Genomic DNA, 16,085 nt, shown 5'->3' with positions numbered 1-16,085 from the left:
TGAAGGTTCCTCCTTGCTCCCCTTCTCTCACAATATTATAATATTTCTTCTTATGGGTACCATGGAAAAAGTTGACTTGGGTGGTATTAGAATGAGGAGAGGACTATGGTGGAAGATGTGTGGCTAATACTACACATTTGGAAGTGAGGAAGACATTTCATTTCATAGTAGGATTAGAAATGCCAGTAGAAAACTCTGCTTATTTTTAATGGCAACATAGTAAAAAATAGTTATCTTATTAATGTACGCTCTGCTGAGTGAGCAAAACGTGTAGACTTTTCTTGTCAATGGCTCTCATAGTAGAGTGCTTCAGATAGACATAGGAAACAGTGATGATACATTCCAGCAATCAGATTTGTCTGTTTAACAAGATACCACTACATTTTTGCTACCATTCTAATTACTAGAAATCAGGTTCATATGTGAAGATAATTTTTTTTGTTTTTTCTTCTCTTTAAGTCTTTGAAATATTCCTTCCAGACAAAGGATCGTTTGTGTTTTGTGATGGAGTATGTTAATGGGGGAGAGGTGAGTCAAAGAAAAAAAATTGCATTTACACTGGTATTGTTGCCATTAGGTAGTATTTTTAAAGATGTACTTTGTCCTGAATTTTTCAACTTCCTCAAAGTTCACTGGATTTTTTTAAAATTATTTGTGTTTGATTTAATTTTCTTAAAATAGGAAACTACCTGTAAAAAGTTTAGGGCCAGATTTTCAAAAGCATGCTTTGATTTTTGAAAATCTAGTTTTATTTTAAAGTTTCAGTGCATGTCAAAGAAATAAGTTTAGTGTTATAGCTAGCAGTCTAGCCATGTGCATGCCTACTGCCTACTAGAGACTCTTCCCTCCTGCAGCCTGTACTCCTCCCTCCAAGTCCCATGCAGGTTGCTACATCTTTCCTTTTAACAATTGTAGTTGTCTCTTTTGTACAAGCATTTGACTTGCAGGGGCCAGAGGTTACTAATACATAATCCACCCATAGGGACGTGGCCTTTAGAGCCATCCCATTGCTGCCTGTTAGGCCTCATAATTCTTCAGTTGTGCTGGTCTTTGGTATCCTACTTCTTGTTTGTGTTAGCACTGTTGGTGGGGCACTTGCTACCATCCTGTTGCTACCTTTATTCTGTTGGTTGGTGTCCTATTGGTCCTCTGTATTGCTCATATACTTAATTCTTCCAACTCTCCTGTGTCAGGCCAGTTGATGATTGAGGTTCTTCTTGTGTCTTCACCTTCCCGTCCATCACTACACCACAGTTGTCTTCTGTTTTGTCTCTGCCACTGTTCTGAATCTGTACCTACCTTATTTGACCTGTGTTCTATTGCAGCTTGAACTGTTACCTTGTGCCACTGCTTTGTGTGGCTGTTTGAAGGTTGGACTGTAGACTTGCTTACCTCTGTGTAGTGGCCTTAGGTCCTTGGCTCTTTTGTTGTAGTGGAATGTCCACTTAGCTTGGCATTCCCTTAACTGTTTTAGTGTACTGTCCTTTGTTCCTTTGCTGGGCTGCAGCTGACAGTCCTTCCTGGGAAGTAGAGTCTTGGTTCTCTTATCAGTCTCTGTCCTGGGCGGCTCTCTATTCCCTGGGAGGGAATATTGCGATGCTCCAATGTTGTCAGGTAGAAGGATCCTTTCCTGTCTGTTTTGCCTTTGGCATCAGTTTCTTGGCTTTGACTGCCAACTTGGCGCAGAGTCTTTTTGTTTTGGATGTAGTGTATTGTGACCCACCGTCTGAGCATAGGAGGTCAGGTTTGCCATATCTTGCAAAATGAACCGTTAGTTTCCTGATGACACTTCTGGCCTGAGTTTTTTTTCCAGGTCGTTCACCTCCCAGAAATTGGAGTAGTAACCTGCTTTGACCATGTAACTTTTATTAACTTTTTCCTGGGGTTCAGATGGGATTTCGTGAGGCTGTAGTCGCCTTCTGTTGATTACTTTATTTGTTGTACATCTTACACTGTTCTGTGTATGCTCTGCTCCGAATTGGGCGTTAATTCCTGACTAGCTCATCTTAACTATGCCTCCTTTTTCAGGTGTGAAGCATGTATCTATCTCATGATGTTTTCTCTTAAATCTGCTGGGATTACTGCTCAGTTTCCTTTAAAAAAAAAAAAATTTTTTTTTAGAGTCTTGCACACACAGCTCAACCCTCACCTGCAGGTACTTGCTCCTTGGCATCTGGCCAGCCTTGCAATATGAACTGTTTGTGCCTGTAGCACCCCACCCTATTCAGTGTTTTGTTTGTTTGCCTGGGGCCCCCCATCCGAAGTGTGAATGTATTGATAGATTCTATCTCCTGTTCCACAAAGCCATCAGTGTTGTGCTCTGGAAGGTATGCCTCACTCAATATATCTGCTGCCAGTAGTGACTTTCTTGTACAATACCTTGTGTGTACATCAGCATGCTGGAGTCTATAATGTGTTGTCGTCACTTGGGTGCTCTCAGCAATGACTTCATGATACTTTCTCATAGCTTCTGATCAGAGTGCACAACTGTGCTGTGCCCAAAGATGAACTGCTGGAGTTGTTCCATTCCACATACCACAGCCCATGGATCCTTTCCTATCTGTGCATAGCCTCTGTGTCTGTCAGGGCTCCAATAGCAAATTTTGTGGGCTTCTGACTTTGTTGCTCTTAGGTCTTCTTCTGAGACATCACACTGAAGCTCTAGCTGCTCTGCAGGGCAGCAGTACCTCAGGACTGATGCCTGGCTTATGATTTTCTTTACTCTTTCAAATGCTGCTTCTTGAGTCTCTCACTATTCCCACACTGCATAATTGTGTGTTAACTGTCTCAAGGGCTCACAGACTTATTGGTGTGCATTGAATCTGTGTAGACAGTTGGCCATTAATATAAATTGCTGGACTCCCATCACTTCCTTTGGCCAGGGCATTTCCTTAATGTTTGTCAGTTTCTTGGAGACTGGCTGGAGTCCCTCAGAGGTCAGCAGATGTCTGACACAGGGGACCTCAGTTCTCCTTATCTTCAGCTTGTATGGATTCAACCCAGTATTCCACTCATGGCACTAGTTTGAGTTGCTGCATCTTGGTATCATGGGCCTGGATTACCTTGTTATAGACATATCCTTCTCTTACAATAAGAATGTCATCAGCTGCAGTCTTTATGCCTGGCAGTCTGTTGGATGAGGCCTGGTTCAGTTTACACGGAACACCTCTGGGGCCAGATTGATGCCCAGAGGCATTCATACCCTTCAGTTCCTATCTCCACCTGCCAGAAACCATTTTTGATATCACTTTTGCCGTGGATAAATTGAATAGTGTGTCCTCAGTCATTGGTAATGGGTAGTGACTTCTCAGTGCTCTGTTCAGTAGTTTTGGGTCAATGCAGATTCTCTATTTACCTGAAGGTTTTCTCAGCGCTAATGGAATTCTGATCCACTCTGTGCTGGTTTCAGTGAGTGTAATGAGGCCTCTTTGCAGGTTTGCTGGTTCCTTCTTCAGGGGCTCCACTAGAGCTAATGGAACTCTGCATTTTTGTAGCCTTATGTGCAGCCCATGGGTATCAGTTTCTGCAGCTTGCCCTTTAGGGTCCATCTCCTTGAAATATATCCTCATATTCTGCTTGAATGCTGGACAGGCCCATGTTGACTGTTCTCCCTCCTCTCTCACTTTAAGAATATTCTCCTATGGTGCATAGTTGCCAAATTAGTAGCTGTCATAACTCCATAATCATACCTGAACACTAGGAGTTTGCATCTGGTTTAGGAATTTGTCCTAATGACCAAGGACTTAAAGTGTAAGGGAGGCTCAAGAATATGGTGTAGCGGTGCCGGAGGGAGCAATTCAGAGGTTTAGATCAGAGGGTTAGATACCAGATGAGGAATCCTTCAGTCTTCCTGGTTTTGATTACATATAACTTTTTTTTTTTTTTAACAGAAGTTAAAAAATAGTGTACATATTATATAAAGGTGTTAGAGATAGCATTTGTTCCAGAAACATAAGGAGGACATGCAAGTTGGTTTAACTGTGGTTTAACTAGGCTGCAACTTTAATAAGTATCAAACCTGGAAATAGATCTGGAAAAAACTTGTCCATGCAAAGCATCCTTCCTTTGAAATCCATTCCACCAAGGGCCAGATTTTCAATTAGGCACAGGAGGCACGTGCCAAGGGGTGCCTAAAAGTTAAGTGGGTTAAAAGTTTCATATTTACAGAAAACATGAAGGTTGGCTATAGGCAGGGGGGCACTAAAGATGCTGTGCCTAGGGGCTCATGAGATGTAAATCCATCCCTGCTTCTACCTGGTGGAGAGCTGCCTGCTGGCAACCCCACTCCCATTATAGCTGGGCCCAGTACTGTTGCTGTGACCCAAACACCATCACATGGTACGAGGGTTAAGGTGGCGGGAAAGGTTGCCCCCCCCCCCATTATACCAGTCATTCAGAGCCCCAGCCCTGCTCCTCACCTTCTTTAGGAGGTGCTTAATCCACTCCTGTCAAGGCTGAATCCCCACTCTGTCACTCCGAGTGCAGAAGGTAGGGGCCATCAAGGATTCTAAAAATGAATACTTGTCACTCCAGGCTCTTCTCTCTGACCTTGGCTTGGAAAACGCTGCCACCACCCAAATGCAAAAAAACCACAAGCCCTTGGACCCAAGAAGGAACACTTGGGAATTTGTCCCTATGGGGTACCCTCAAGCCCTTTCAGCCCCCCTCCAGGGAAGAGCCGAGAACAAAAACAAAGGAAATTAGCTGTGGCCACCAGCTAATCAAACAGCATATGCACAAGCCTCTTAGGACATAAAAATGCAAATCCCTCTTAAAAAATTTTATTTTATTAAAACAAAAAGAAAGAAAATACATCTGGAACTTAGGCTGTTGCTAAATTTTAAAAGAGCAATTCCAAAAATTAAGCACCCAAAATAGCTTTCTTGGGCATTCAACTTAAAGCAGGGATCGGCAACCTTTGGCACATGGCCCGCCAGGGTAAGCCCCCTGGTGGGCTGAGCCGGTTTGTTTATTTGCCGTGTCCGCAAGTTTGGCCGATCACAGCTCCCACTGGCTGCGGTTTGCTGCTCCAGGCCAATGGGGTCTGCGGGAAGCAGCGGCCAGCACATCCCTCAGCCTGTGCTGCTTCCCGCAGCCCCCATTGGCCTGGAGCAGCAAACCGCAGCCGGTGGGAGCCGCGATCGGCCACACTTGCGGATGTGGGAGATAAACAAACTGGCCCAGCCCCCCAAGGAGCGTACCCTGGCTTGCCGTGTGCCAAAGGTTGCCGATCCCTGGCTTAAAGGTTACAAGCAAACAAAAGCATCTGGGGTTAGCATAGAGGGGATTCACAAGCCAAAATAAAGAATAAACATGATCTCATTTATCTAAATGTTCCCTATCTAAATGATTCCTTCTAGGTATGGAATTTTTCATACCTGGTTCAAACTTTACATAGCGTTCCTGCTTATAGCATTGATGCTCTGTCCCTGCTTCTCTGAAGAACAACAGACACACACAAAAAAGTTTCTTTCCCCATTTAAAAAAGTTCTAGCCTTTCCACTGGCTCTTTTGGTTAGGTGCCCACTTTTTTTTTCTTTACCTGGGGGACTTTTTAACCCTTTACAGGTTAAGCAAGTAAAGAACACCTATCCAGAGGGATTTTACAGCTGGCTGGCTGGCTGGCTGGCTGGCTATCTATTAAATGGAGCTACACCCCCCTTCATTTATCACAACTCCCAATTCCAGTTTATCAGGAAACCAAACCCCCCTATCGAACAATCACATACACTGGGCACCTGCCACCAAAAGGCACCAGCAATTGGTGTGGCTGCAGTTTGATGCAATAAATTAGTATCACAGCATATTACATACATTGTCTTGTATAGCAGAATGCGCTCAGTGATCATCTACTGCCCAAAATGTTATAAACTCCACTGCAGGAACAATCCCCCTGGCAGGGGAATATGCTGTATAATTTAATAGATGCTTCCTATCTCTAATTTTTATTATTTGGCAGTAAAGCTCAGAAATTTGCAGCAATGCAAAAATGTAACTTCTTGTGGAGAATATTCTGAATATGCCTATTAATTTCTCATTTTTTATAGTTTCAGTATATTTTCAGATTTAAACTTCAATATAAGACATTAATTGGTTGTTACCTATGTATTTATAACTCAGTAAAATCAGATTTTAAAACTAACCAGATGGTTTTCTCAACATTAAACCTTACAGTATTTGTCATATTTTGCATTTTTTCTCTTTTCTCATAGCTCTTATTTTGATTCAGCAGATACAGCAAACCACTTGGTTCTTCCTTATCAGAGCAGGTGATATTAATGTTTCTTGGCAAGACTTGAGAGGAATTACACCTTAACCAGGGGAAGAAAACAACTGTATACAGTTGCTTCTTTTATTTTTAAGCTCCTGGTTTTATTCCATTTTCAACCATCTCTACATGTTGCAAATGACAATCCCTGCCTCAGATTGCTTACAATCTGAAACAAACATTACTTATTTCCTGAGGTGCAGAATATAGCTTGAGAGAGCATAAAAATTAAAATATCGAATAATTCCACATTCTTTTTTCAGTGATTAGTCATATGCACATTGTACTGATGGTGCATATGCGCCCCTCAGCCCTTTTGAGCTGTGCTGAGGGCATATAAAGGTGAAGCGCACTGGCTGCATGTAACGGGGCAGGACTCACCACCGCTGTGCCTCTTGCTGGCTATCCTGGGAATTAGCATTCATTTAGTCACTCTTGCCTACACTTCTAGGACCCACGTTGCTCCCCAGGCCGCGGCATCCTCTTCTGGACACAGCTCTCCGATTCTCTCCCTGCTTCTGGGGGACCCAACAGCCCTCAGTCCAGCCACTTGCCTCGGTGGCAAACTGCAGTCTCTGGTCTAGCCACTTGCCTCAGTGGCAAACTGCAGTCCATGCACTGGCCGCTCCCCTCGGTGGCAAGTGGGAGGGATGGAAGGGGGACCCAGGTCTGTCCGCTAATTCGGGTCCCAGCCCAGGGACCCCATAGCTGGCAGCCACATATTGCTGCTCCTCCTGCTTCACCATCTGTTTCCTTGGGCCACTTCCCTGCAGCTCGAGCACCTTCTCTGCCCTGGAATCAAGGCCTCAGTCTGGCAGCCAGCAGGCTGGGGCTCCCTCTTCCTCCCCTGACTCTGCCCAGCCCTGCTGTGTCCGTGGGGCGCGCGCGCTCGCTCTCTCGCTCTCTCTCAACCCTCCTACAAGGCAGTCAGTCCTCCTCCATTGGCATCTAGGGAGAGACTGCTCCTATTTTGCTCAGCAGCCCTTTTTATATTGGCCAGCCTGGCCCTGATTGGCTTCTCTACTAAGCCTTCTCCCTATTGGCTGCCTCAATAAGCCCTGTCCTAATTGGCTGGGTTTTGCACAGCTTTCCCAAGGCTGTTTTAACCCTTCTTCTGCCTGTGTGGGGCAGCCGCCCCACCACACAGCCATTCAGTGTCTCTACCTAAAGGGTTGGAGACGGAGCCCTGACTGTCTGAGAGACTGCCAGCCTTTCTATATTAGTTCTTAGCTTTAATGGTTTTATAGTTTAGTTAGTCAATATATATATAGACATAGTTATCTGACTGTTGTAATTGTTAGTGTCTTAAATTTTTACTTGTTACTGGTATGGTGTCATCTGGTTCTCCTGGATTCAAGCACTGCTCCTCATGCTAGAGATTCACACTTTCCCAGCAAATATGCAGTTTGTAAGTCCTTCAGTTCTTGTGCCAGGAAGGACAGAGAGAGAGAGAGGTTTGCATTCAAGTCTTCCTGATGACTGAGTCCATGAGACCCTCTTCTCAACTGGGCTTGTTAGGACCCAACCCCTCCCACCCATAAAGGAACCTTTGGAGCCCAAGAGAGTGAGTGTAGGGTCTCTGCCTTAAAGAGCCCTGGTGGTGGCAGCTCAGACCACAATTATAAAGACGGCATCCTCCTCTGATACACTGCAAAGGACCAGGAGCCCCATAGGTAGGTCACTTACCTAGGCTTGCTTTTAGAGGAATACCTCCCTGTGGCACCAAAAATCCTCTAATACTGCTTGGCTTAGAATGGTTCCCACTGAATTTCACTCTCATGCCAATTCCAACCGAATAGCACCGAAGTGCCTGGCACCAAATCCACTCCTTTGGGAAAGATCTCTGCCTAACCCTGGTGCTATCTGTCTCTATGGCCCCAGTGCCAATCCTCCTGGCACTGGAGCCAAGTCAACCAGGGCTGCACGCTAAGGTTCCCTCCTTGACCATGGGAGACATTGTCATGTCACCCCAAGAAAATTTGGTTCAGCTCATCTGTTCATACTACCTCATCTTACAGCACCATAGAGCCGCAGATACATCTGAAATTGCAGTCTTCCTTGGTGTCAACTTTAGCAATGCTGGGGCACTCACTCTATGGACAGGTGTGGCACTGTCAGTCCCTAACACATCAAGGAACACAGCTTGGCCCCTGGAGCTCAGCATCTTTTAGAGTTGGAGAGTGAGGAAGATCCATACCAATAGTATCTTTACTCAACGTCATATAGAGAGTCCAGCACTCTTCACAAGAGAGCTACAGGAAGTCTCAAAACCATGACTCATGGTTCCCTACCCCCTGGTCTCCAGGCTGTTATCTGCCAATGCCCCATGGTCCTGCTGGGGATCCTAGTGTGCTCAGAGAAACTTTAGCCAGAGGCAACAAACAGCACTGCCAGAAGGTTATTTCACACACAATATTGGCTCTACAGACCTCCTAACCACCCCTCCTGGCTCTGCTCCAATCACAGGTAGTGGAGGAAGAAATGAAAGAATAGGCCTAGAGGGCAACCTCCCAGTCTGGGCAACTCCATCCTCCCTGTCCCCGATGATGCTGTAATGCCACAAATGACCCCAGAGTTGGATGATTGCAAGGGTTTCCAAGACCTATTACAAAGGGTGACTGGAGCCCTCCAAATCCCTATTGACGAGGTACAGGAGCAGACACACAAGTTAGTGAACATACTCTAGGCCTCAAAATGGTAAAAATAGCCCTCTCCCTGTCAACAAGGCTATTATGGACCCTGCCAATACTCTGTGGCAGATGTCTGTTTCAGCATCCCCTATCTTTTGTAGGGCATATTGTAAATACCATGTGCCTCCTAAGGTGTGGAATTCTTTTACATACATCATTACATACATCCTCCCTTGTAGTTACAGTGGCAAATGAAACGGTAAAACAATTCAGGCCCACACCAAAGGAGAAAGAGCCAGAGAGACTGATTTATGTGTTTGAAAAGCTTTACTCCTCGGCAAGCCTACAGTTCCATGTGTCCAATTACCAGGCCATATTGGCCAGGTATGAGTTCCACATATGTTAGAGACTGTTTCCCTTTGTAGTAACCTGCCAAATGAAAGTCCTGCGGAATTTATATTGCTAGTCAACGAGGGTCAGCTAGTATCCAGGACAAGTCTGCAAACAGCACGTGATGTGGTGAATAGACTGCCACATCTATCGTAATGGCAGTCATTATGTGACAGGCATCTTGGCTTCTGGGGCTGAGGTTCCCCAGAGAAGTCCAAACAAAAGTGGGGGATCTGTCCTTTGAAGGGGCTGAATTATTCAGTTCCAAGATGATGGGGCACTCCATATGTTGAAGGACTCACAAGCCACCTCACTTTCCGTCAGAGTGTACACACCAGCTCCTAAGAGAAGATATATCAAACAGCCTTATACTTCACAGAGACAACTGTGCCATCCTTCTATCACCAAAGGACATTGGGACCACCCAGGAAACATTAGTGCTTCCACAGGAGGAAACCACCCACTGCTTCCTCTCACACCTACCAAGCCTCAGAGTCCTAGAAATACTCGATTTGATGTGATGGTCGAGACATGTCTCGTGTGTGACTCCTGACGTTTCAGTCCTTCCCTTCAGAAATCATGTAGCTCACTCCAGGCACCCTTGGTCCCTTATCACGACAAACCAAAGGGCCATGGAGCCACTAACACATGGGCACTCCACCAGATTTCGATGGTTACTACACCCAACTCCCCTTCCCCATCCCTTTTCATGGACCCTTCTTAAGAGAATCTTTTACATCAAGAGATACTCATGCTCCTCTCTCTCGGAGTGATAGACTACGTAATGCAGGGGGAAAGGATTTTACAGCAACTATTTCCTTATTCTAAAGAAAAAGGAATCCATCTTTGATCCTTGAATCCTCAACACATTCACAAGTTGAAGTTCAGGGTGGTCACCGTCACATCAATGATCCTGACTCTGGACTCCGGAGACTGGTTTGCTTCTCTCGACCTTTTGGGATGTATCCTTTCACATCGCCATCATTATGCCTCACAAGAAGTACTTAAGGTTTACAGCGGAGCAGGACCATTATCAGTATTGAGTGTTGTCCTTTGCACTCTTCATGATACCAAGTGTATTTACAAAGTTGCTATCAGTCGTGGCAACTTTTCTGAGAAGATGCAACATCAACATGTATCCTTACCTGGACAATTGGCTCATATGGGGGAAATCTCAGCAGGCCTCTGTAGCCTTCCGCACCGTAGTCTTTCAGATTTTAGGCCTAAAAGTCAACAAACAGAAATCAACATTAACTCAGGGTCAGAGGATTGAATTCATTGGTCCAATCCTAGACTCCTCCACATCCAGGACCTATCTACCTCAGGACAGAGTCAAGAACCTGTCTGCCCTAATTCTCCAATGGGAGGGAAACCCATGTACCAATGTAAGGTTATATCTCCACACTTCTCGGACACATGGCCTTTTACATTTTTGTTACACTGCATGCCAGACTTTACTTCCACTGCGTGCTTGTTTGGTTCAAGCTGGTTTATACATCCTCCAAACATCAGCTGGGTATGCCTTGTGTTATCCCACGCTGGGTTCTGTCTTCACCAGCATGGTGGGGAAAAAACCCAATGAATGCCTGCAGAGGTGTCCCCTTCTGGGTGTCGCTGTCATCCAATACCATGAACACCGACACATCCTTGTTAGGATTGGATACCCACTTGGACAAATTAAAGATACAGGGTCTGTGGTCCCCAAGGGAGAAGAGAATACACATCAGTTTCTTATAGCTCAGAGCTGTAGGGAAGGCCTGCCCTAATAGAAGGGCAGTCACTGCAAATCATGTCTGACAACATGACCACCAAGTTTTATATCAACAAAGAGGATGGAGCCAGATCTCTCCCATTCTGCCAGGAATTGGTGCATGAAACATTGGCTATCCCTGGTGGCAGTACACTTACCTAGACAGCGTAACACTTTTGTGGACAACCTAGCAGACACTTCCTCACAAATTATAAGTGGGAGATTAAAGACAAGATACTGGAGGACATCTTTATGGACTGGGGAAATCTGAAGATGGACCTCTTCATCACTCACTATAACAAGAAGTGTCCAAGCTTTTGCTCGAGAGGTAGAATGAGCCCAGCATCCACAGTCAACCTGTTCCTGATAACATGATCAAGAGACCTGTTATATGCTTATTCCCTAACTCTTCTGATTCTCAGAGTGCTCTGCAAACTCAAATAGGACTCGGCCAAGCTAATCCTCATAGTTCCAATGTGGTCCAGACAATTTTGATTCAGAGGTCTGCTGAATCTATCAGTATCCCAACCCAAAACGTTATCTACTCCTAGATCTCCTAGTTTAAGTAAGTAGGTGAGTACATGAGGGATCAAAGAATGTTTTTTGGTACCATTGATTTTTGATGACACCAGTGGGAAAACCTTGTCCATTTTTCCAGGTAGGTTTGCCTTGTTCATTCTTTTCTGGTGCTTATTAGAATTTCTGTAATTGGAGAGGAGCAGGCCTGCTCTATCAACAACACACGTTCAGATGCCATGCTGTAAGACAGAGGTGGGCAAACTACGGCCCACGGGCCCGTCCTGCCTGGCCCTTGAGCTCCCGGCCAGGGAGGCTAGCCCCCAGCCCCTCTCTTGCTGTCCCCCCTCTCCTGTAGTTACGCCGCTGCACCGGCAGTGTGACTTGCGCCCGTCCACCTCCCAGTCTTTCCAATAAGCCAGTCCTGCCGCTCTGAGTGGCATGGTAAGGGGGCAGGGAGCGGGGGGGTGGGGTTGGGGGGCTTGGATAAGGGGCAGGAGGTCCCGGGGGGCAGTCAGGGGATGGGGAGCAGGGGGCAGTTGGATAGGCGTGGGAGTCCTGGGGGGCCTGTCAGGGGGGCGGGGGTGTGAATAGGGGGCAGGGCAGTCAGGGGAAAGGGAGCATGGGGGGTTGGAAAGGGCGTGGGGTCCAGGGGGGTGGTTAGGGGCAGGGGTGTGGGTAGGGGTCGGGGCAGTCAGGGGACAGGGAGCAGGAGGCGGTTGGATAAGGGCCAGAGGATCCCGGGGGGGGGCAGTCAGGGGACAGGGAGTAGGGGGAGGGGTTGGATAGGTGCGGGAGTCCCGTGGGGCCTGTCAGGGGCTGGGGTGTGGATAGGGGTCGGGGGAATCCGGGGACAGGGAGCGGGGAGGGGGAGGGTTTGGATAAGGCGTGGGGTCCGGGGGGGGCGGTTAGGAGCGGGGGGTCCTGGGAGGGGGCAGTCAGGGGACAAGGAGCAGGGGGCTAGGATGGGTCAGAGGTTCTGAGGGGGGCAGTCAGGGGACTAGGGGCTAGGCTGTTTGGGGAGGCACAGCCTTCCCTGCCTGGCCCTCCGTACAGTTTTGCAACCCCGATATAAGTTTGCAAGTTTGCCCACCCCTGCTGTAAGAGGTAGGGATGCTAGGCTGAGGTGCAGGTGTGGGAACTCAAAGGTGATGCAGACAACTAAAAACTTGGTGGGTAGCCTAGGGAAATTTGGAAAGGAGGAATAGAAAGAAAACCTTCCTAGAAATCATTGAAAGAAAAGTGGACGTAAAACGCCTTAAAATTATAATGAAGGATTTTTATTTATTTCAAGTGTGGCTTATTTCTGTTTTTGTGTAGTATTGTAGTGAGGCTACCTACTTGAAATGATGTTCTGAACTGTGCATTTATACCTAGTGGGTTAGTTGATCACGTGATTTTCAAAATTAATTATGATCTGTAATGTACATAGTTTAAGAATGTTTTAATTTAAAAATTAAAAGTAAATTGGCTAGATCCTTGGCTAGGTACAGAGATGCTGAGAACTCCTAGCAGGATAGAGGACAAAGTTGGCTTTATGATGGCTGGTCCAGTTCCAGGCATAATTTAGAACAGCCTCAAAGGTGATCTAAGTTATACCTTGGGGACCATTCTTGCAGCCCAAAATAGGAACATCCTTGTCCCACTCCCCTTCTTCTGGGATCTTCCCTTATACTGGTGCAGGGAAGAGGGTGAACCTCTATACTGGCTTTTTGCCATCTGGAGATTCCCTTTAGGTAGGCTCATCTAGTTATCTATTGCTTTCCACTGCTGGAGTGGACCTGCGTATCAGGCCCAATTAATTTAAATTTTATATTTCCACTAATACCGTTCAGAGTGTGCAGAAATACTTATTAATGCTCCCTCTAAATGCCTCGCTTTGTGTCTCCCTGTGCACTTGAGGGTATAATAATCAGCACTGTTACACAGGTTATTGTTTCTCATTGCTTGATTAGCCATCTTCAGAATACTTGTTCTGTTGTATTTTAATTTTATGATAATGATAGAAATTGAGACTTGTATTAAATATACTGTGAAACTTTTTAGCTGTATTCAAAATACTACTTAAACTTTTCACAACATATGGAGAAGCAATGAATGAAGATAATATTTCATTGTAGTAAGTCATCTCAGATCACAGCATATGGATGTATTTTTGACAATATTTAAGAACGTCATGATCTTCATTTGCCAAACTTAAAGTGCCACCAAGAGCTGGATGGACGCAGCATATTTTTTCTTTGACTATTTGCTCAAATTTTTTAATAAAAATTTGACTGTTCTTGTACAGGGTGTGTGTATGTGTATGTGTGTGTGTATGTGTGTATATATATATATATATATATAATATATAGGCTTTACATTTTTGTCATTCTAGTAAATGAGTTTACTATAGGAATGTTACCTACATTTTCAATTTTAAATGTATTTGCAGAATGTTTCAGCACATTAACATATTTGCAGTGGAAATTCAGTTCTTAGCTATGTTCATCTCTTCTGGGCACAGAAACATACATTTGTTTCCAAGATTATGTAAATGATCAAAATCGTCCATATTTTGAATATTTGTAACAGAGTGCTTAGGGACAAGGTACAAACCAAGAACTATCTGCAGAAGTCATTCAGAGATTAATAAATTAATCTGATAAAAATCACCGTTCCCTCACAGACAATCACAAAGAGGAAGATGTGAAGTTAGGCAAATTATTCATTTTGAATTATCTACCCATCTAGCCTTATGGAAGAAGGAAGAATGTGGGGACAAGTACTCGGCTAGAAGGCCTGCCCTATTTTTTTTGGTCAGATGAATTGATCTATTTCAATTAGGTATAACAAAGAGTCATTTTAAAGGATTTTCAAGAAAATCTGCAAGTCAATTACTGAATAAGTGTCTAGTTTAAGGTACTTATTTCCAAAAGATTGGTTGTTTCTCTTGTATCTTATTTATATTATAAATTATTATACAATTAACTGTGCTTTTGGAAGGAAAAAGGAGATGTAAGCCTGAATTTTAACATTATTTAGATGAAAATCTTGTATTCCTGAATTGACTAGCGAGGGGTAAGAAAGGCAAACTTGACAATAGTTAGGCCGCTGGTGTGCTGAGACCACTGCTTACCTTGCTGAACAATATAGTCTCATTGTTCCTTTTTAGTCCCCGATCTGTTTTGTATCCATCTATTGTTTCTTGTCTTATACGTAGATTGTAAACTCTTTGGGGCAGGGACTGTGTTTTTGTTTTTTGTTCAGCACCTGTCACAGTGGGGTCCTGGTTTACATCTGGGGCTCCTAGGCGCTACAGTTGTACAAATAAATAATGACACTAGGTAGGGGGACAATTCTTTTTTTTTTTACTGGTAGACCAGGTGGTTGACACTTGTTGCCAGACCTGCTGGCCACTTAACTTTTTCTGAGGCCTTCTTTTAGGGGTGTGGGTCAATGGCAAACAGTGATTTTAACTACAAGCTTCTATTGCTTAAAGTGTAGTTGATAGCTAATAAGACCTGATTTAATCATGAAGGAGGATGTCAGACCTTGCATGTATTTCTGAGGCCTGTCTGAGTGATCCTTTATTGACTCAACTGTGTCTGGTTGGATATTTGATCCTTTGTGAGTCTAGAAAGTACCAGAGAGAAGGTATCACTGGTCTTTTTCTATCTAATCTCAGGTGAAGGAGATTCTTAAAGATGGATTCACTTAATGTGTCTACCTTGTGCGTCCTTGGATAAAGTGAATATGGGACCTTTTGGTACAGATTAGGCTGCTAGTTGTTAGAACTGCTACCTGAGTGCACTGAGCTCTTGTCAGACCTGATATTGGAATTAGCTTCACTCGGGATCTCATGTCTTCTGTGGCAACCAGGGGCCTATTGCAAGTAGTTTCTAGCCCTATTAATTTGGCCTTGCTATCTTGGATGTGATATTTTGAATGAGAATTACAATAAGGGACTTAAAAAAAATCAAACCAAACTCTAAATAATCAAAAGCTTTGTCAAGGTAGATTATCAACTCCTGCTGGCTCAAATCCATACCTTTTCTATTTTCAGTGCTTTGTTATCTGCTCTGACATTGCTGAACCCCTGAGGTTCAAGAATGTTCTGAGGAGTTTTACTGCTAAGCTACTGGGACAGTCTGAAGATGGAAAATTTGTAACTCTCTCTTGTATACAGCCATTCATATGGGGGCAACCAGACATCTCCTTCTCTTTCACCATTCTTCCAGATGTCAGAGGAGAAGGCTACATAGTTTTTATGGAGTATATATTTGTTAAATTTGAAAAATGTCTAGTTACTAGCTTTATAAAGCAAAATAAATAAAATCAAGTTATTTTATATTACTTTGAGCATTTAATTTTTTTTTAAGATGAATGATTCTTGGTTTCCATTTCTGTGAAGCAAGAAGAGCACGACTAAGACATAATACTTACGTGTATCTCGCTTTTATATTTTAACATTGAGAAAATTTCAGTTTTACTATGCATTTGGTGAACACTGCATGGAAACCTTTGATAAACAATTCTGTTTAGAAATTAT

The 16,085-nt window shown here is 44.3% G+C and overlaps 1 protein-coding gene across 5 annotated transcripts in view; it reads left to right on the top strand.

Annotated features, from left to right (window-relative positions):
• The window catches only part of AKT3 (AKT serine/threonine kinase 3), a 258,369-nt gene that overhangs the window by 171,216 nt on the left and 71,068 nt on the right, over positions 1 to 16,085 (top strand). For all 5 annotated transcript variants that reach the window (XM_074948930.1, XM_074948931.1, XM_074948932.1 and 2 more), the window contains one exon: positions 460 to 528. In XM_074948930.1, coding sequence (XP_074805031.1) covers positions 460 to 528 — 69 coding nt within the window. The remainder of the gene's footprint in view (positions 1 to 459; positions 529 to 16,085) is intronic.

Source organism: Natator depressus, chromosome 3, assembly GCF_965152275.1.
Source record: "Natator depressus isolate rNatDep1 chromosome 3, rNatDep2.hap1, whole genome shotgun sequence".
In the NCBI taxonomy this organism is placed as follows: domain Eukaryota; kingdom Metazoa; phylum Chordata; order Testudines; family Cheloniidae; genus Natator; species Natator depressus.
Note: the sequence above shows the minus strand (reverse complement) of the source record. Positions and strands in the feature narration are given on the sequence as shown.